At 39.0% G+C, this 20,772-nt stretch overlaps 3 protein-coding genes across 7 annotated transcripts; 1 reads left to right on the top strand and 2 right to left on the bottom strand.

Annotated features, from left to right (window-relative positions):
- Window positions 1–309: 309 nt before the first annotated feature.
- Window positions 310–1,728, bottom strand: gjz1 (gap junction protein zeta 1). Its single transcript, XM_059531539.1, has 2 exons — window positions 1,270–1,728; window positions 310–1,120 (listed from the first exon to the last, which is right to left on the bottom strand). The coding sequence occupies exon 2, from the start codon at window positions 1,074–1,076 to the stop codon at window positions 375–377; it is 702 nt and encodes a 233-aa protein (XP_059387522.1). The 5' UTR covers window positions 1,077–1,120; window positions 1,270–1,728; the 3' UTR covers window positions 310–374.
- Window positions 1,729–3,518: 1,790 nt separating this feature from the next.
- On the bottom strand, window positions 3,519–5,407 carry znf668 (zinc finger protein 668). Its single transcript, XM_059532418.1, is given in 5 exon segments — window positions 3,519–4,005; window positions 4,008–4,506; window positions 4,509–5,181; window positions 5,183–5,337; window positions 5,339–5,407. Coding segments are annotated over 5 exon segments (1,800 nt in total). The 3' UTR covers window positions 3,519–3,601.
- Window positions 5,408–6,380: 973 nt separating this feature from the next.
- Window positions 6,381–15,203, top strand: znf646 (zinc finger protein 646). 5 transcript variants are annotated; one of them, XM_059532416.1, is made up of 5 exons: window positions 7,199–7,379; window positions 8,570–11,448; window positions 11,589–11,944; window positions 12,194–12,683; window positions 12,774–15,203. In XM_059532416.1, exons 2-5 carry the CDS (start codon window positions 8,783–8,785, stop codon window positions 13,672–13,674), a joined length of 4,413 nt encoding a protein of 1,470 aa, XP_059388399.1. In that variant the 5' UTR covers window positions 7,199–7,379; window positions 8,570–8,782; the 3' UTR covers window positions 13,675–15,203. The 5 variants fall into 5 exon arrangements, with proteins under 5 accessions (XP_059388396.1, XP_059388398.1, XP_059388399.1 ...); XM_059532414.1 differs by adding an exon at window positions 7,645–7,869 and having other exon boundaries at window positions 7,200–7,379; window positions 11,589–12,683; XM_059532413.1 differs by lacking the exon at window positions 7,199–7,379 and adding an exon at window positions 6,381–6,554 and having other exon boundaries at window positions 11,589–12,683.
- Window positions 15,204–20,772: the final 5,569 nt, after the last annotated feature.

Here is a 20,772-nt window from a genome sequence, read left to right as displayed (position 1 = left end):
AAGCAAAAAAACAATGACGATTCTTTGTGTTTTCTAAAACATTTTATCTTCTTGTACATAGTCAGAGGTTTGAAAAGTACAGCAGCTGAACTCTACAAAAAAAAAAGCTCAGTCAGCATTAACACACACAAAAAATGACTTCTCACCCAGACCAAACACAAAAATGCAGACACAGAAACACCATACAAAGCCAAAAAGCATCTCCTTAACTATTTTTTTTTGTTCTTAGATTGCAAAGTTACATTTAAACTGAATTACAATACAGTTACCAATATTCATCAGTAAGCCATAAAAAAGAATTTAGGAGAGAAAAAAAATTATATACAGATGCATTAAAGCTACTTAATATGCTTGTGTTCAATGTAATCCTTTTGTTAACCATTACAGAGATAGTGGCCTATTGAGTAGAGACAGAACAGACCACTTGTTATAATAACCAGGGCAGATATAAACAGTAATGCATAGACAGACATTCTCTTTTCTGCTGCCCCTCGGACCACACATTTCAGTTCAGTTGGACAATCAAAAGCTTGTCCATTGCAAATGAAAAACTGTTCATTCAGTTTAGGTAGTACCCAGGAGAGCAAGACGTACACAAATAAAACCTCCACTGCAATTCGCAGAACGATGCTGAACAGGTACACCATAACACTACTTTTGCTTTTGTGGAAGTCTATCATCATCCTACCACCGACAGTCATGGTGGGATCAGAGACAGCTTCCTGCTTGCTTTGAGATTCCATTTCTCTCTCCTTCTTCTTCTGGAATGAAGATCGAAGATGGGAGGAAAACAGCTCCATGAGAAGGACCGAGAGCACAAGAAGGATAAAAAGGAAATGCCACGCCATCACTACAGAATTGTCAAAGTGTCTATTAAAACAAGCTTTAATGCAGTAGGAGCTAGTGGTGTTACAGTGGAAATCATCATTTAGGGTTTTCCATGGAAACTGAGCCAGAAAGACGGTCACGAGGCGGATGCAGAGCAAACCGAACCACATGGTGCGACCTTTATAGGTGGCAGTGGAGTCCACCGCAGTGCGGAGGATTGGGATGAGCCCGGTAACTATCGCTGCCATCGCTCTCTGTAGATTTGTCTCCTTTATTCAAATAAAGAATGTATCTGTACAAAAAAATTTAAAATGTTCAATTACAGTTATATTACAGATATTTGGTATCTGCTTAAAATATTTGGTAAATTGTGAGAAACAACATCAACATGATTTCAAATTGCAGTAATTATTTCATTTAAACAATATGAACCAATCGTACCTTTTTATAGAGATCAAAGGTTTTGTGTGTTTGTCCAGTGCTGAAGTTGTTGAGCTTATGAGAGTTTTTGAGAATTTTGAGCTTCACTCAATATATAGCCTGTAACTGTACGCGTCATCAAAAATGGTTTCGCACATTTATCCACAGTAATTTTTCTCAACTTGTAGTTTTAGTCAGTATTTGTCTTATGTTAATAATAAATATCCATATTTATGTTCACTGCTCATCCCTTCTTTAGATGATTTTCTAAACTGAATTTAAATGACATGTTAGTTCAATGGCCACTAGTTAAGATTTGGTTGACAACAGCCAATTATTATTATTATTACTTTTGGTAACATTAATTTAATTACTATTTAACACAAGAATGAATTAAAAACAATAAAGTTATCAACACTATGAAATTCAAACTGCTTCTTTCTTTCACTATCTAGGCATACTCACCTATTTAATAACAAAAATATATTGAAAAAAAAAAAGTATTTTTTAGTCTACAAAACTAGATTAAACATTTTTAAGATCATAGAAAACACACCTTTACTCAAATGTGTCCAAAATTGTGACTGGTATTATAAATGAGACCTTTTTCAAATTACAAATATTGCACTACACCAAATAGTCAAAAATCCATGAAGTACAGTTTTGCTTTAGGACATATAAAGAAGAACAAGAGGAAATATTGTATAGCTGTACAGCATAAAAGCATTATATTGTGTCCAAAAAGTAATTACTTTCATATTTACCACCACATACACCAGCTTGTTGCCTTAAAAAAACACTCAAATAATAACTGTTTAAACTTCAGAAAAATAAAATACAGTATACACTTGTATAGTCTTTTGATGGAGAAAAAAATTATTTAAATAAGTAAGGTCTTGTAATTAAAATCAGAATTCAAATATTACACTGATTTCATGTGTATTACAGTTTTTCTCAGTCACTTTGGTGCATTTCTCAAATCAGAAATGAAATTCTCAAAACTACTTGTACAACCCCCACATCATCGTCATTTATACACATCATAAAACCAGTTTCTCGTTCTTTTGAACAAGTTGCGATTGCTTTTGTACATTCATGCAATTGATTATGCACATTTATCTGTTGTTTCCTACATTATCAGTTGCTAATGTCATGTCGCTTAAAATGTATTATATAATTTTCTGTGCAATAGTCTTACCCCTCAAAACATCTAGTCTCTAGTTCATCGTATAAATCATTAAATGCTAAATGGTTAATCTAGTTGTCATAAACTGCCAAGCACACTTTTTATTTTTATTTTTATTTTTACAAATTATTATTAGACTTTTTTTAATTAGGCATGAATTGTGCAAGTGAATCTTTACTAATGAAGAGAATGTAGATGATAAACCAATGATAAACCATTTCTCTGAAATAGCTCAAAGGTTCATCTCATGAATCTTCAGTTTGAAAGCATATACTGTATAGACAGAGGACAACACAAGAGTTACAAATTCTGAAAATTGACTTATTTTCATCTTTGTGCCCATATTTCTTTTTCCTTTTCTATATCACAATGACATTGTAAAGGTTTTTTTTTTGTTATTTTTTGGGTCAGACCACTAGTAAAAGTGTAACTGGGAATTCTATCCAGTCTCTTTCAATCAATATCCCACATACAGTAATGTGTAAATGTGTACTTTTGAAATGGATATATGGATATATACTGTAAGCATATTGCATACTGTAATACAGTAACTGTCATACAAAATGTTGCCATGGTTTACATCAGAACATCCATCCAGAGTACACTGTTATATCGACAACATGACTAAGCAATTTGACTGTCTCTTATCCGTAATCTATGACACAAGGACTTGTCATTCGATGGCACTGACATGTTCATTGACACAGATATTTATTTATATATTTATATATATTGAGTGATTAACTAAGGATTTTGAGCAGGAGACTGGCTTTTGCAGGTAATCCATTGTGTTTTGCTATTTGTACGAGTTGTTTTGAGAAATGCACTTACTGTTTTGCAAATCTCAAGGATGATTCGAGAAATGTACCAAAGCAACTGAGAAAAACTGTAACATGACATTAAATTTAATATGTGATTATGACACGGAGGAAAACCATTAACTGACTCTTCGATTCAGACATACCTTAAAAATAAAAATCCTCTCAGCAATCTTGGCACATTTATAAAGAGAAATACACTTTTGAACAATATCAAGGTAAATTAAAGACATTTTTTGTGACTATTTATGCACTGAAGCATTTAATATAATATTAAATATTAGATTTTATTGATTTTCTGGCTTTTTGCAAGATTCTTTTAAAGAAACCGATACAGTAAGCAATAAGCTCAGAGCCCCTCTTCCTTGTCTATATACACATGGGCTGGCATTGTCTGAAATGCCGACACCGGCACAGTCACCGGAACAGTCAGAGAAATAGCAGTGGGCTCAGATCCCGAAGGTGACGCAGCACTTGGTGGAGATGGCAGGGGTTGACAGTGCACTATGTCTGTCTGCAGCAGGGAGGATGAGGACTCAGTGTCGCGGTGGGTGCAAAAGTGTTTGCGAAGGTAGGCGGCGAAAAGGAAACCCTTACCGCACTGGTCACAAACGTGAGGTCGTTGTTTGGGGTGCAGTTTCTCGTGTGCCTGCATATCAGCCAGCTGAACAAACTCTGTCTGGCAGGTCAAACAAATGTATGGGCTAATAGGTAAAGCCGAAACCGTAGAATCAGACGGGGGAGAGATAGTGTTAGGCTGGAATGGGCCTGCACTTCCTCCCATGTTCCAAATATCATATCACAGTGAGCGCAGGAGAACTGGGGCAGGGTGGTGGGAAACATCGGAGTTGTTTCAGGAGCGGCCTGGACCTGTAACGGCCTCTCAGACAAGTGTGTCCTCTCAGGCTTGCGCAAACTGGATGACACAACAAACGACTTGAAGCACAGCTGGCATTTGTAAGGAGGCTCCCCTGAATGCACCCTTCTGTGCTTGTTCAGACTAGAGCGCTCCGTAAAGGTCTTGCAACATTCCGAGCAAGAAAAAGGCCGCAGACCAGAGTGAACCAACATGTGGCGTCGCAGATCCCAAGAAGCGACGAAGGCTTTATCGCAGCGTTGACATTTGTAGGGCCGCTGACCAGATTGCACACGCTGATGCACAGCAAGGTCCGCAGGTTGCCGAAACCTCTTAGTGCACTTGTCACAAGGGTATGGCTTGAATCCTTGATGCGCCCGCTGATGTCGGCGGAAGCTATAGAGGGATTGGAGAACATCTTTCCACACTGTGGACACAAGAAGGGTTTTTCACCCGAGTGGGTACGAAGATGGGACTGGTACGAGGACAGCTGAGTAAAACCTTTGCCGCACTGTTCACACTGATACGGCTTGCTCTTGGAGTGGATTCGCAAGTGGCACGCCAAAGAGGACGACCGAGAGAAGGCTTTGCCACAGTCTGAGCACAGGTAAGGTTTCTCGCCCGTGTGCGAACGCTCATGGTTCTTCAAGTCCTTCAGCTCCGTGTACGTTTTGCCACACTGGCTGCAAGAATACAGCCGGTGGCCTTGGTGATTGCGCCGATGCTTGCGGTACACCGAAGGGTCGGCGAAACTCTTCCCACACTCGGAACAAAAGTAAGGCTTCTCCCCTGTGTGTGATCGTTGGTGCACTTTGAGTTTGGATAGTGTGGGATAACTCTTAGAGCAATGAGGGCAAGAGTGTGGCCTTTCGCCACTGTGCTGTGTCATGTGGATACGCAGGCAAATGGCCTGCATAAATTCCTTGCCACAGTCAAAACAAACAAACGGTTTCTCTCCTGTGTGTGAACGGCTGTGGTTGCGTAACTCCATTGGAGTCTTGTAAGCCTTATGGCAGTGTGGGCACTGGAACGGACGCTGAGCAGTGTGGGAACGCTGATGCTTGGAAAACTGCGCCATGTACTGACAGCTTGTGGCTTTGTAGAGCTGAAGGGTTGGTAAAGACCTCCTCACAGGTCGAGCATTTAAAAGTGTGCAAAGTTTTTGGCGGTCTCCCTTTGCCTCTTCTTCTCGTAGGTTGCTCTGATGAGTTGTCTAGTTCTTTTTTGGGCTTCGGTGTCAGAAGGCGGTGGTGTATACTGCTCTGTGGTTGGTGGGCTTCCTGGTTGGGGTGAAGCCATCCTGATGATGCTGGAGAGAACAACAAAATACATGCGTGCCTTGAATTTGTGTTATAATTTAATTTAGAGTTAATTTCTTTATTTTGTTTACTTAACATACATTTGACCGATTCATTTATACTTTAATTCATTGTCACTTATATAATTTGCTGTTAAAAGTTACTCTTTGTTCCAACTTCCAACTTATTTTTTTAGGAAAGACATATTAAATAAATACTACATTTCCTGTTAATTTTCTTTTAAAATGCATTTTTCTCTGTCATTTATAGTTTATATCTTATGACAATGAAGGCAAATTTAAATTAAATGGTTAGTTCACAGTTTCTAGGAACATTCCAGTTGTGTTGCGGTCTATGCAGGGTCAGAAAGCTCTCAGACTTCATCAAAAATATCCTAATTTGTGTTCTGTAGATGAACAAAGGTCTTACTTGTTTGGAACAACCTGAAGGTAGTAACTGATGACATACTTTACATCCTATACTTAGTATTAAGTATAGGATGTAACGTACATAAATAAAACTAGTATGTAATATTTGGCAGAAACCATGGTGAATATTCAGTTTAAAAAGTTACATACGCTGGGATGGTGCACGCAGAACAAAATGGCCGGCATTAGGACCTCAGGGACAATTAGGAAAGACGCTCTCGTTCTCAAAGGAAGTTGGCATCTCAGCTACATGTGTACAAAACTGAATTGCATTTCGATGTTAACAGAAATTTAACATAACGACCATGACCAAATAGAAGCAAATACAATAACGTTGTAATACAATGAGCTAATAAACATGTCTTTAAAGCATACAACTGCTCTTTTAGCTTGCACCATAACACAAAATGGCTGGCTTTAGGACCGCTAAACATGCCTCACACAATTTGCAGTCGGACGCTTGTCACTTCATTATAATCACTGCGTAACAAAATGGTATCGTTTTTTTATCCTTTTAGTATGATTACAAAATGTGATTTACGTTACGTACCTTTTGTGCTCTCCGGAGAGACGTGTGTCTTTGACAATGAATTGTAAATCGCTCAATCTCAGGAGAAGGTCGGCGGCTTTAGGACCACGACGACATTATCCGCTGAACGCAGAGATGTGAGCCTTCATGACTTCCTCACTCACCGCCTGGGGAAAGTCTACAAAAATTAGGTGATGCCTCTGCTATTTTTGGTGTTCTTGCTACGGTTTTTCTATGGACTACAGCGTATGGTGTGTGGGATAATGGGGTGAGGAGAGAGTCAGTGGGAGGGGAAATCATGTATGCTCACTTCAATGTACTTAAATGGATGAGCAGTTGTGCATATAAAGCTACAAAACATAAAAAATATAGTTCGGTTAACTGTGGTTCTATTAACTGTATTGCAATATATTTATTTTAAGAGTTTAAAATACCGTAGAATTGTGCATTTTTAATAATACAAGCTGTTTTTAACATCAGTGAAAACATTAAATAATGAAACGAACAAACAAAAATGGTGCTTCGAAAATATAATATAGGTTAATGGTGGATCAAATTGAATTTCTAGAAGTTCTGATCGCTGTATAACATTTTATTATATACATGTAATGTAAGAATGCCAGTTGCTGTGTTTGCAAACTTTTGTGGCTATATATAACAAAAATAAAACATTCATGGTCCCTGGTGAGCGAACGTTTTGGGAAAAGCGGGTGCTAAACTTAATTTACTGCTATTAAATTATTCCAATGTGAACTGGCGTAGAGAGTAGAAATGATATCAGGTTTAATAAGTGTTCGCATGAACCTTTATTGTTAAAGGAAACACCGTACGGACGTTTTTCGCTGATGCACATTTCCTGTTTCCTAGCAACAAGAGCAGGAAGTGAGTCGAGTGGGATGGGGGAAAAGACAATTGGTAGAAAGGGGGGTGAACACGCCCGTCCTGAAACTAAAATAAAGTGAACGGAGTGCCAACATTTCATGCACCAACATCACAACGGAAGACTGCAACATTCAGTATGTATATTCCTATCGTCTTTTTACCGTATCAGTGGGTTATTTTTAGCCGCAGATTCTAGCCGCCAAATGCTAACTAGCTCGCGCAACGGGATGGGATGCTACTGCCTCTCCCAGATACATATTTTATCGTTCAACTCAAGGGCAATTTGTCTACTAAATTAATTTAGACAACGATTATAAGACCATTAAACCGATCAAAATTGTGCTTGTGTTGCTAGCTGTAAGGCTAATGTAACTCCGCAAGTGTTAACTGTGTCAATAGAGCTCCATTGTGTGAGGCAATCTGTCTCCTAACTGCTGGAGCTGATCCTTCAAGCCGTTCGCTAATCTGTATAAATTCTACCTTAAAATCCATTAGGTATCCATCAGTGATACTGTCAGATCCAGACAGATAAACTGTACCAGCGTTATTTTATTGGAAAGTGTTTTAAAATACGATATAAAGAAGAATAAAGACTGTAGCTGACTAAAGGCTTCATGATTGATGGTAAATAACTTTGAATGGATGTAAAAACCCCTGCATGTACTTTGGTTTTGTATATATAACGTGCACGTTGGTTTAATCATTGCTAGTATAAAAAAAGGTGTGTTTTTGGTGTCTTGTGTGTGTATGTTTAATGAACACTTTTTAATGAGAACATATAAAAAGTTTTTATAAAAGACACAGTTTACCCAGAAAAGTCACTGTTTATCCAATACAATCCATATTATTTTGTCCCAAGTTCCTTTTCTGTTTTAATTGATTTTAAAATGATTTATTAAATTGATTAATTTGGTAACAATAATAGAGACCTTTGACCTTTTTAGAGGAATCGGTTTACGTTATCCCAAATTCCTATTTACTCACCCTCATGACATTCCAACCCTTTAAAACTGTTAACAGCATTAACGAAGATTTCAGGCAGATTGACAGCTTCAGTCAACATTTTTTAAATCCATACAATAACAGTGATTTGCATGCATTTCCCTTATAAAACAGTGCAATTTTTATTTTATTTTACAGGAATGTTAGAATACTTGCTTTTATTTAATTACTCATGGGTTATGTAAACTCAGAGATTTTGTCAAAACTTAGTCACATTAGAAAGCAATGGTAATTTTAGTTTTTCATTATGATTGACTTTCTTGTTATGCTACTGTCCTGTGTGAACTTAATAAGTAATTATGTATGGGTTTTCCTGTTACAGATTTCATCTAGTGCCTGCGCTTGCATCATCTTCTCAGTGACATTTTTTCCAATGGAATGGAACAGACTTTATTCTCAGTTAATTTTTTGAATGTTGCCTTTACACCTCTTCAAACAAGCCAGTTTTATAATAGCAAGGACAGGTTTGTCCCTCACAGTCATTCAAACTGGCTCTTGTTGATGTTTCTTATGATTATATTATACCATTATAGCTATGCAAGAGCCAGGCCGGACCAAAGGCTTTTCGTGTAGACATTGTGGTGTAGTATGTGCAAGCATGCCTAGTCTTTTGGAGCATACAGAAACTTTTCATCAGTCCGAAGAGGAAAGGAAGTTCAAATGTGATGAATGTGGACGAGGCTACAGACATGCTGGGAGCTTGGCTAACCACAGAAAAACACATGAGGTTGGCTCTTTTCAGTGTCATATATGCTCCAGGAAGCTCTCTAATGCACTGGCTCTCAAAAGCCACCTGCGCATCCACACATCTAGAAAGAAATATTCTTGCACAGAATGCGGAAAGGCTTTTCGCCTTGCAACTCAGCTGGTCACCCATCAAAAGGTCCATCGCAATAAAGAGTCTCAAATCAGGACAAAGGATTCTGCAAATAGTCTTATTGAAAGTGATTATAAAGATGATGAGCTGCTGCATCTAGACGAGATGGAATTTGACATGATACCAGATTTGCAGTCAGACATGAAGCTAAATATTGCTCCAATGAACAGCCTTAGTAATGGCGCCGTGTCAGAACACATTTCAAACACCACCACAGAAAGTGACATGGTAGCTGAAGATGATGCTGGAAACAGGCCGTTCAAATGTGACTTGTGTGACAAGACATACAGACATCATGGCAGCCTCATAAATCACAAGAAAACTCATCAAATGGGGTTATTTGAGTGTCCAGTCTGTTTTAAACAGTTCTGTAATCTTGCCGCACTTAATAGTCACCAGCGGATCCACAGTAAAACCCGAGGTCGTCTCAGTGTGCAAACCTCTAAAGCTGCCCTCACAGAGTGCAAGCAAGAACTTGCCCCTCATGTAATGCCACAGAATGGTGATGATAATATACATTTTTGTCACCTTTGTCAGGTTGCTTTTGCTAATGATGATGAGTTTCAAAATCACATTCTGTTGCATAACTCCTCCTCCGTGTCATTTGAGCTCCCTACTAACTTGTCAGAGGAGCACGATTTTTCTTACAGTGATAGTGTTACTCATTCCCCAGAGTCTAATCCATATCCCCCTTCTAGTGACACTCCAACATTGCCACCGTTACTCAATAAAGCAATTGAATATTCCCATGAAGATGGGCCATTAGAAAATGGTCATATTTATATACCCAACACTTTAGATGAAAATCCATTGACTCTACATGCTCAGGGACAGCCAATGGCCCTACAATCAGAAAACCTCAACCCTGATTATTCAGCACAGGGTACTGATAACATCAAAGTAGAAGATGTTGACAATTCTGATCGCAGATTCAAGTGCCACATTTGTGGCAAAAGCTACAGGCATGCAGGCAGTCTTATAAATCACAAACGGTCCCATCAAACCGGGATCTTTCAGTGTTCCATCTGCCGCAAGAACTACCCACATTTGGCGGCTCTGCGAAGCCACCTTCGCATCCATAAGGGAAGGCCTGCATCTTTGCCTACTAGTTCTGAGGGTGACTGGCTTTCCTCAGAGCCCTTGACACATGAGAACCAGCAGAACTGTTTTCCATCACATGAGGGAGATGTAAGTGGAATATTAGGCCTTCCTCACGACCTGGTAGACTCTGTGCAGCATAAATCCGACGAGGAGCATGTGAATGAGACGAATGCTACTGAATTTCATGAGCAGTTTGACGATTCCTTCTCAGATGAGCACCTACCTCAAGATGAACTCCTCATGGAGAGGCACATGTGTGCTGACTGTGGAAAAACATTTACTGATATTGCAGGAATCAAGTCACACATTTGTCCCCTCCTGAATCAGCAGTATCAGACCATGATGAATGGCTCACCTGGACACATGGACTTTCACAACACAAAGCATCAACATTTCTTAGGAGAGTCAGGGGAAGATGTTGGTTTTGAGGGACACAACGCTAGTGCAGCAGAGGCCTATTTTAGACAGCAGACCTTTCATGACAACATTCATGGTGAGATGAGTGACAGTGAAGCAAAAGCTGAATGTGAAGACAATGAAGAAGATGATGATGGAGAGATGTATCAGTGCTCAGTGTGTGGGAATCACTATACTAGCATGCGTGCACTGCGAAGCCATCTCAGAGGACATACTCAAACTCATGGCCCAATTTCAGCATGTAGCCCATCATCGTTGTCTTGTCTAGAGGTTAAGAAAGATGAACCGAGTGAAAATCAGCAGGGTGACTGCAGTCTGATTATCTGCAGCACTTGTGGAGAGAGCTTTACAAAGAAACAAGACCTACAAGCCCACCAGCTCTTGCATAGCAATATAGAAGGTAATCCACAAGAACAATTTGTAACCAACCACCAGAATGAGCTCAAACCAAAAGTGGAAATGGAAAGTATTATTTGTGGAAAATGTGGCATAAGCTGCAGTGATATTTATCACCTCAATAACCACAACTGCACAGGACAACAAGATGGACACGTGGAGGAAAAATGTGGGGAGAATCCGCTTCTTAAAAGTAAATTTCAACGAGAACATTTGCAGGAGAGTACACATGATGGAGAGCGCCAGTACAAGTGTGACCAATGTGGTCGTTCGTACAGACATGCTGGATCATTACTCAATCATAAGAAGTCTCACAAAACTGGAGTTTTTCGCTGCTTTGTTTGCCAAAAGCGTTTTTATAATTTGCTGGCTCTCAAGAATCACCAGAGGACACACTTTGATGTTAAAAAGTAAGTATTTAAATAAAATCTATAAATTGAACCTCACAATTGGATTGCTTTGAAAAAAGTTATTGTTTAGGTCATACTTCAACTATATTGCTCTACAGCCAAGTTCTTTTTTTTATGTGATCTTTTTCTTTTTCTACCAGGCATAGCTGCACAGAATGTGGGAAAGCATTCAAAATCTATAAACAACTGTTGAACCACCAGAGGGTACATCAAGAAAACAAGGCTAAGATTGAAGAGCTCAACAAACAAATTCAGACACTCATGCAGATGAGTGGGAATGCTTCAGGGAGTGGAATGCAGGCACTTAATTCACGCAGAAAGAGAATGAGCAGACGCCACAAGCAACGGCAGACCTCTAACAGAGATCACTCTAACCAAGAAATAGAGGGCCAGATGGGAGATCCCAGAGACCCTCGCCCTTTTGTCTGTGATCAGTGTGGGCGAAGCTATCGACATGCAGGAAGCTTGGTCAACCACAAACACTCACACAAGACAGGTGAATATTACTGCACGTTGTGCAACAACACTTACTCCAACCAGCTAGCAATGAAGAACCATTTGCGAATACACTTTGCCGTCAAAAGACACTGCTGCCAAGACTGTGGAAAGGCCTTTAGGGGAAACAAACAGTTACTCAACCACACTTGTTTGACCAATAAAAGAAATTCAGCAGCAAGACGAAAGGTCAGGGGCCGCAAACGAGAAAAGAATTTGACTTGCAAGCAATGCCGTCTTGTATTTCCAGATACCGAACTACTTGAAGGACACACCTGTAGCAGAGAGACTGCCCCTGATTCGGTCCCCCAAGGAGATGTGGATAGTGACAATGCTGGTGCGGACCTAGAAAAAGAAGAACGACCATTCAAGTGCAACATTTGTAGTCGCAGTTACCGTCATGCTGGTAGCTTGTTGAACCATAAGAACACTCACAAAACAGGCCATTTCACCTGCACCTTCTGTGCCAAGCCCTTTTCCAATCCCATGGCTTTACGGAACCACACACGCATTCACACGCAGAAGAAAAAGTATGTCTGTCCTACTTGTGGTAAAGCTTTCCGTCTCTCCAGTATCCTGTACAATCATCAAAAAATCCATGCACGGGGAGCAACTCATTACAGCTGCCAAACATGTGGCAAAAGATTCCAGGGAAAGTCTGGGCTAAAGAGACATCGCTGTTACCGAAATGGCAATCCAAACTCTACTATAAATCAAGAAGGTTTAGACAAGTGCTATACGTGAGTTTTTTTTTTTTTTTTCTTACATGCTATTTGAGCACCTATCCTTGCCTTTCCGTCATCTGATGCCAAGCTTTTCGTTTGTTACAGGTGTGATCAGTGTGGACGCTCTTATAGACATGCCGGTTCCCTTCTTAACCACAAGAAGACTCATTCCACTGACCTCCTCCACTGCACTCTCTGCCTAAAAACATTCACTGACCCTCTGGATTTAGAGAGCCATTCTCAAATGGCTCGCCACTGCTGCCCAGATTGCGGGAAAACCTTCTGTGAGTTTGCACACCTGCAGAGCCACATGGAGGTCCATAGTAAGGGACTCCCCTATTACTGCAACATATGTCAACAGAATTTCCCAAACCTGGTTAGTTTTCAGCAGCACCAGGAGCTCCATGGTGGCTTGCAGGGGCAGTCACACCATGAGGAAGGTATGCAGATGCAGCAGGATTTAGGCTGGGACTCGGCACTAGACCAGCAGGTAGGAATTCAGAGCCTTCCTAAGATCGATTCAGCCTTTAGCCGAGTGCACGGATTCCCTGAGCCACAAGACCAGCAGGAAAGTAGCGAGGGATATGGTAGGGAAGAGAAAACTCATGTGTGCGAGCACTGTGGGCGCACTTACCGCCATGCTGGTTCACTGCTCAACCACAAGAACAGCCACAAGACCGGCTCCTTCTTTTGCTCGGTCTGCCAAAAGGAGTTCACCAATCTCATGGCGCTGAAGAATCACCGGCGCATTCACACAGAACCCAAACGCTATCAGTGCCTGGAGTGTGGCAAGGCCTTCCGGGTCTCCACCCAGCTTATCTGCCACAGGCGCATACACACCAAAGAGAAGCCTTTCTCCTGTCTCCTTTGCGACAAACGTTTTTCTAGCAAGTCCAACCTTCGGCACCATCAGAAGATGCATCAGAATACCCAACAGACTTATGAGTCGTCCTTCAACATGGATGATAATGCATTCATGGGACTGGGTGTGGACCCTTTCCTCTAAGGCCACACTCCAGTCTTGCCGCTTCAAGGGAAGATTTCAAAACAATATTCTATTACAAGCCTCTTTCTCCACCCAAGGCCCCATGCCAATAATCGTACAACATCAGGTTTTCGGCTGTACTTGTCCAGATGGTGTCGCACACAGATGCTAATCTTGGCAAGACTTGCCTCCTTTACTGTTGTGTTTTCAAATGTTGTTCTTTAATGGACACTTAAGACTGGCATTGATAAGATACTACCTCTGGTAGGGATAGTAATACTGTAGACATTTTAGAATAAGTGACAGTGCCTGTCAAAAACCATTTTAGGTTATTTTATTTTAGTTCATTTGTTTTGTGTCCCCACACAGTGCACAAATTGTTTGGTACTATGATAGGTCTCCGACTGAGAGCTTGGATGAGTATTTCTGGCTCTTACCTAGTGCTGCCTTCAAGAGCCTGACCGATTTGGCGTAATCGGAGGCGGAACAAAACAACTTATGGTCTTTTTTTAAAGGTATTATGGGAATAAAAGGATACATGCTATCCCTCTCATTATGTTTGTATTAAGTGCTTCCATATTTCCAGGTTATTGTACTGCTCATGGTAGATGTGCTGTAATCATTGTCTCATTAAGACCATAATGGATGAGACTGGTCTGTTAAACAGCAACCTTCACTAAGACCTGTCTCGTAGAAAATCTCAAAGATATTTATTTATTTAAATTGAACTATTTATACCTTACATTAATATTTTAAATGTAAGCATATTTCTTGTCTTTAATACTGTTAAATGTGGTACACATTATGCATGGTATTAAATGTAATAAATGCTAGGTCGATTATGTAGGATTTCTAGATAATGGTTGTAAACACTTAAGAAATACCTCTTTAAAAGCATTCACAACGGTGTATTTGAAAGTACAACAGAAGTATTTAAGTTTTCTCAGCACATACTTTTCTAGTAAATGTTTTATGAACTGGAAGAACATTCAAGATTTTGGAGCACAAAAAATTAATGGACCCAAAAAAAAAAGAAAAAAGTTAATGATCGGTCGGGCTCTATTTGGGCAGGAATTCACAGACTAAACTCTTTTCAAGGTTTTTTTTTTTTTAATGCTCAGGTCTCACAATTTACTAGACGCAATGTTAGAAAATACATTTAGCTTGATGCTTCTTGCATCAGTGCTTCTGTGTCTGTCTTTGATGCCAGATTGAATTTCAACGTGCCATTTCATATGACCACCCTACTTGGATTAAATTATTTGTAAGATGGTTTCCTTTTAAGCCTATAGATCAGGTCTTACTGATTATTTAAGAGTAGAATTTGCAAACTTTCATGTATTAATGGATTCATTGCATTTGAGAAAACTTAAACTGACAACTGAGACTCGATGTAATCAGTTGCATATATCTTAAATATAAAATATTTATTTTTGTTCACATGATCAATGTTTCTCTTTCTCAAGTAGTGACCTTAATAAGCAGATGATGTTTATTTGTAGGTGTTGATGCCCTCACTTTCTTGAACTGAATAAAACCAATATAGCAGTGTGTTCTGGCTTTTTCTTTGAGCATTCTTTTATCTTTATCTTTGTTTTAACACTTGAATTTTTTGCAGTTCCAGTGCATTACATGATTATTTTAGAATATGCAAATGAGAAATGAGTCAGTGGGTTTATCATACTGCTGTCACATTGTGTCTTAAAGTGTAATGACTGCAAATTAGACACTTAAAAAAAACACATTAAGGAATCAAAAATAAAACACAATATACAGTACATTAGTTTTCTCTTTATTGTATTGAAATGCATAGTTTCCTCTGCAGTCTGTGGAGTAATTGTTTATGAGTAAAGGCACAAATACACAACCAACTTTACCCAAGACTGTGACAGCTCTGTGCATGCTTCACAGGTTTATGTTTATCAAGATTCTGGACTAGCTTCTTGATGTTTCTAGATTTCTGACAAACATGGCAGTGATTCACAATGAGGTACATACAGTATTCTTAGGAACTGGGGTATAAAATGTGCTTAGTTTTCTTGAAAACAATGCATCAAATTGTAAAAATATAATTTCTTATATCTTTTGATTCTGGGTTGTTACTCATACATGCTCTTCACAGGTTTTCACAGGTAACCTCTTGCTAAACATGCTTTAAGTCATTCAAACAAGTTACTTACTCCTTAGCATCTGCTGTATATAAATATATACATTCCCTAAAGCCCATAGCTGGCTACACACACTTAAAACTGTTGGGTTTTATCCTTTCAAAACATTTTAGTAAGCTGAAATGGTAAAACATGAGAGATTAAATGTATTGCAATACATGTATGTAAATATCACTCTAAACTATCTAATCTCTTATGCGTATAAAGGCAGCAAAACTAAGATGGAATCTGACACCTGCGACTCTTTCTCAGAGAGTTTGTTAACGTAAGCTGGCGACTCTGGTCTTCAGGATATTGGCTTCTGTTGCTTCGCTGATTTTCAGTGTCTCCAGAATGTTCATCTATGCCATAGACAGGCTGCTGAGCCAGTCAGTGTCAGAACATTGTTATACAAAGGGCTACATCTATACAATGAGTAATATTCCAACACTATAAAAATAGATAATTAAACTATACAACAAACAACGATAACAAGTACATTCAAATGGCTGTGCCATACTAAATCAGTTTAGGGAGGCATATTTGTGTAAAAAAAGTCTATCTCTAAATCTACTATATTAAAACTGTTTGTGGTTATTTGTTTATCATTTTCAAAAATCTAACAAGGAATATTCAAGTGGGAATGCATCTACAATGCACTCTTAAGTGCAACATGAATGGCCTCAAATCTCTGCAAAAACAGTGTAACAAGACCTGTCACTAAAGCATTTTAAGGGTTCCAAAAAAAGGAATATATAATATATGCTATCATGCTGTCCATAGGATGTCACTTAGCACCAAGGCTTGCAAACCTATTCCGCACAATGAGTGATAAGGAAGATCTCAGTGCAGCTTTTGTGCATAAACATATGCTATGCATGACATAGCCTACTATTGTCATAAATTAGACAAATCAGATGCTACTCATAGAACACTCTGTGGTTGAGGTACCAGCCAGCGTTTACCAACTGGAGCATTAATTCACTGGAGTAACAGTCCATTTTCATTTCTGTCAGCTTGAGTTCCATGAGCTGCAAACATTTAAAAGATTGCATATGAACAAAACTAATCCTTAATGCATTTCGAAGCATCTTAAGAAGTGCTGCATTTTTCAACCCTTACCTTATGAAGATCCTATACTTGATAAAGGGGTCCTGTTGTCTCTTCAATCGGTTCTGAATTGTGGACAGAAAAAGTTGAGTTAGTTTAGAGCCCTGCGCTGAAGGAGAATGTTTGTTGTTAAAAATGTGCTGTAATGTTAATTTCTCACCCCGTAAAGTCCTCTTGGACCTGAATTGATGTACTAGAATGCCAATGAGCAAGGCGCCGCAAACAATCACGGCTGCCAGGACAGATAAACTGGTAATTGCTGCCACCCTCCAGGAATCCGAAGGCTCTATGGGTGGGCCTTAAAGACACAGGACAATGTTACTGGAAGACCTCCAGCTCGACTGATCATACAGAAAGAATCTGGCCACTTCTTCTCTGCACGTAAGCTTTGACCTACTGCAAAAGAATCCACTAACAATGCATTCTCATGAGTGTTTAACCTTATTCATTTTGGGAATATCGGACCATTTAAATCACTTGGATCTTTGTATCTTGTTCAAAGTAACTTTAAGTTATATCATTTATTTAATATAACAATTTGTCAGTAGCGAAATTCCCAATTTTAATAAATAAATAGTAGAAATAAGGAAATTTTAATTCAACCCTGCTTCCACCACGAAACTATATAAATTAAAAGATGTTTGCAACTTTTTCTCTCGCAATTCTGAGATTAGATCTTAGAATTTGTACATTGTTTCTCGCAGTTCTGAGTTTATATCTCACAATTCAGACTTTGTTTCTTGTTTACAAAAAGTAAGAGAAAAAATGTGCAATTACTTTTTTCGTTTTCATTCTATGGTGGAAACAGGCTTCCATAAACCAATGATAATGATTAGGCCTATTTCCCTCCCTAGTTGCTACAGCAACTTGAAAACAAGAAAGAAAAATAGACAAAGCTGTAAATGGGGTGCCCTTTCAAAATATGTATAGCCTACTGCAGGTAGGCTAATAATATGTACTTTTAAAGTATGCCAACTAACCTGTACCTTATGGTAGCCAAGTAAGCCTACTAATAGGGGCAAATAAAGTACAAAGATGTAGGCTACCTTTAGTTTTTGTACCTTTTCTTTTTCTTTGAGTATTCATTAATGAGCCATTACTACTATTTAGACCAATTATAATGTTAATTTTGATTGAATATACTCACATGTGTCACATGATGGAGTTTTCGGGTACTGTTTGCATATTTGACAAGGTACACATTGTGCAACATCTCCATTCCAGAATTCGGATTTCAAACAACGGGCTGAGCCTGACAAAATTGAACAAAGAAGCAAACACAATAAGGTGTCAAATAGCGGTCGCAGATTACAGCGAAACTGACAAAAACAACATCTCTGCACACATTTCCTGATAACTCGGAGTGGGTTTGAGGTTTTGCACATGGGTAAAATTTGATGTTTTACTACTGAAAAAGAAGATCCAAGAGCTTTCTTTGCTCTGCCTCTTTTTCATGTGAAATGAGATGGGAAATTCCGTTGCAGTGATGTGGTGGTTCATTCGCGGGGAAACGATATTACTCATGCTCTGTGTGCGTAAGCAAGTCTAAACTCACAGCCAGACTGTGATGCGACCCCTGAGTGCATGCAAAGTGTCCCATGAGAACTGAGGACATGGAAAAGTGAATATAAGAGAACTAATGGGTTGACGAAAGAGTCATCAGTGAAAGCTGCATGGCTTAGGCTTTCTCTTGCGCACATGCTTGCAATCAGCGGAGGAGCATGAAGGAAAAAGCGGTGAGACAGGTACCACTGAAAGTCTTTCACATGAACAGCTGCGGTCTACAGATGACAAACATCTGCAAGCTAATATCACCCGCAGTATTACATGACGTGACTTCGAGAACACCGGCAGATTTTAATGAAGACTTGCTTTCTTACAAATGACACTTGACATCCAATCCTTGTGGGTCTCTCTGCATTTATCAGTATCAAATGTTAGCCAGTGCAACTTAATTAAAATGAGTGAAAGTGCATACTGAGAGTCAAATCTTTTCTTGACAAGTTGTGTGATTTAACAGAAAAATTTGCACTGCTCAGATTGACATATAATTTGATATTGATCCTGTATGGAGACTTTCAAGGATGCATTATATAAACTGCATTAAAAAGTACACATAACGTAAATATCCGCATATCTTTTTTGTCATGTACATTAAAGCACATTTAAAAGCAGTTAACTCTTCAAGGAGTAATAAATCAGACCTCAGTATTCTTATCTGATGGCTGAGGTTGTTGTGAATGTGGGCTGCTCAACTAAAGGTTAATCCTGGAACTAGAGACACTGAAATCACAGTCCTGCTCTGTCCCTGTCACCTTTGTGCAATAGTAAAATATCAAACTCTTACATGTTTTATCATGCACACCCAAGCAAGCCTAATGATCAGCAAACATCAGCTTGGATTTCAGCCCCTCAGTGTCTGTAGTTCTCAGTTTTTGTAAACCCTATTGTCAAAGTTAAAATCTGCAGGGCCGGCTATGTAGCCTAGGGGGTCTTCCTTTTGTACTTCTGCTAAATTTTTTAATGGTAAAACAACGAACTGACAAGGTTTTTTCTTCTTTGATTGATGCTGGAAAAGTTACGTTACCAAAACATTTTTAAAGAAAAGTAGCCTAATATAATCAAATAATAAAAAAGGAAAAAAAAGTCTGAACTAAACGTGACAGTTTAGTTTGCAAAGGTAAGACAAAATCTGCTGTAAACTCAGCAGAGTCAAGTCTTGAATTTTCTATTTGTTATTATTTTAACAATTATACATAATATGAAAATGCTTTACAGCCACCATCGAAGTTTTTCTAAGGACCCCAGTAGATAACCAGTACATTATATTGATGGTCTAAGCGTGTTTTGATGTGCATGATTGAATCCATAAGACTTTAAATCTAATTTCCTCGTTATAAAGTAATTTTGTGACATGACATGAATCAGTTTTCTGTCTGTATTAAATCACTGCTTAACTAAAGCCTCTGGATATAACAAGGGCATATGAACACTTTCCAAGACATTGCCTAACACTTTTCCATAGGCAATGCACTTTTGTTCATTCCTGAAAGTGTTTAAAACTGTTCCAGCAGTAACATACACATGCCAAAGTAACAAAGCCACTACATGTTCCTCATGGAAAGCTGAAGCCTCTTGTGCTGCTCTGTTCTCAGCTGGGCACAATACAACCCCGGGAGCGGGCGGGAGTGAAATAAGAGCATTGGAATGCGGAACCGGTGGGAACTGTAACTGGTAAAGGAAGCTATTACGAATGAGGCAGTTCATAGTCATTAACTCCACTGACTCCACGTTTCTCCGTGTTCATAGCAAGAGGACAAATGAGACATAAGGTTGGAACTCTCCTCACCAACACACAAAAACATAAACGTCACACATACGCTCTATGTTATAACATGAGGATATTAAGCAAGTAAATGTTAATATTCTTACTTTTATCCGCGTTTACTCCATGAATAAGAGTGGTGATCAATAGAGTAATCCAATAGAGGCAACGCAACATAGCACCGGAATCCATTGAGCTTAGTATATATTGAAATCCCACAGCGATTTCAAAAGATTAAAAGCCACAAATGGGTTTCAAGCATAGCAAAAGCAGCGCATGTGAATGACCCACCCCAAACTTTCAGTCTTGTTTTAATAGCGCCCACACCCACGCGCTGGATTCAACTCCTCTATGAGTCATTTCCTATGTACTGTACTGAGATTCTGTGGCCATATCTCAAAAGCTTGTAGGCTGTCTAAGTAGACAGCGTTTAGGCCATCCGCGAGACTTACAATAAAAGCTGAGAACCAACATTTCCACCAAGAATTTCTCAGCTAACAAAAATATGTTCTAGAACGTTCAATAACATTCCCATTA

The sequence above is a fragment of the Carassius carassius genome, chromosome 40, assembly GCF_963082965.1.
Source record: "Carassius carassius chromosome 40, fCarCar2.1, whole genome shotgun sequence".
NCBI lineage: Eukaryota > Metazoa > Chordata > Actinopteri > Cypriniformes > Cyprinidae > Carassius > Carassius carassius.
Note: the sequence above shows the minus strand (reverse complement) of the source record. Positions and strands in the feature narration are given on the sequence as shown.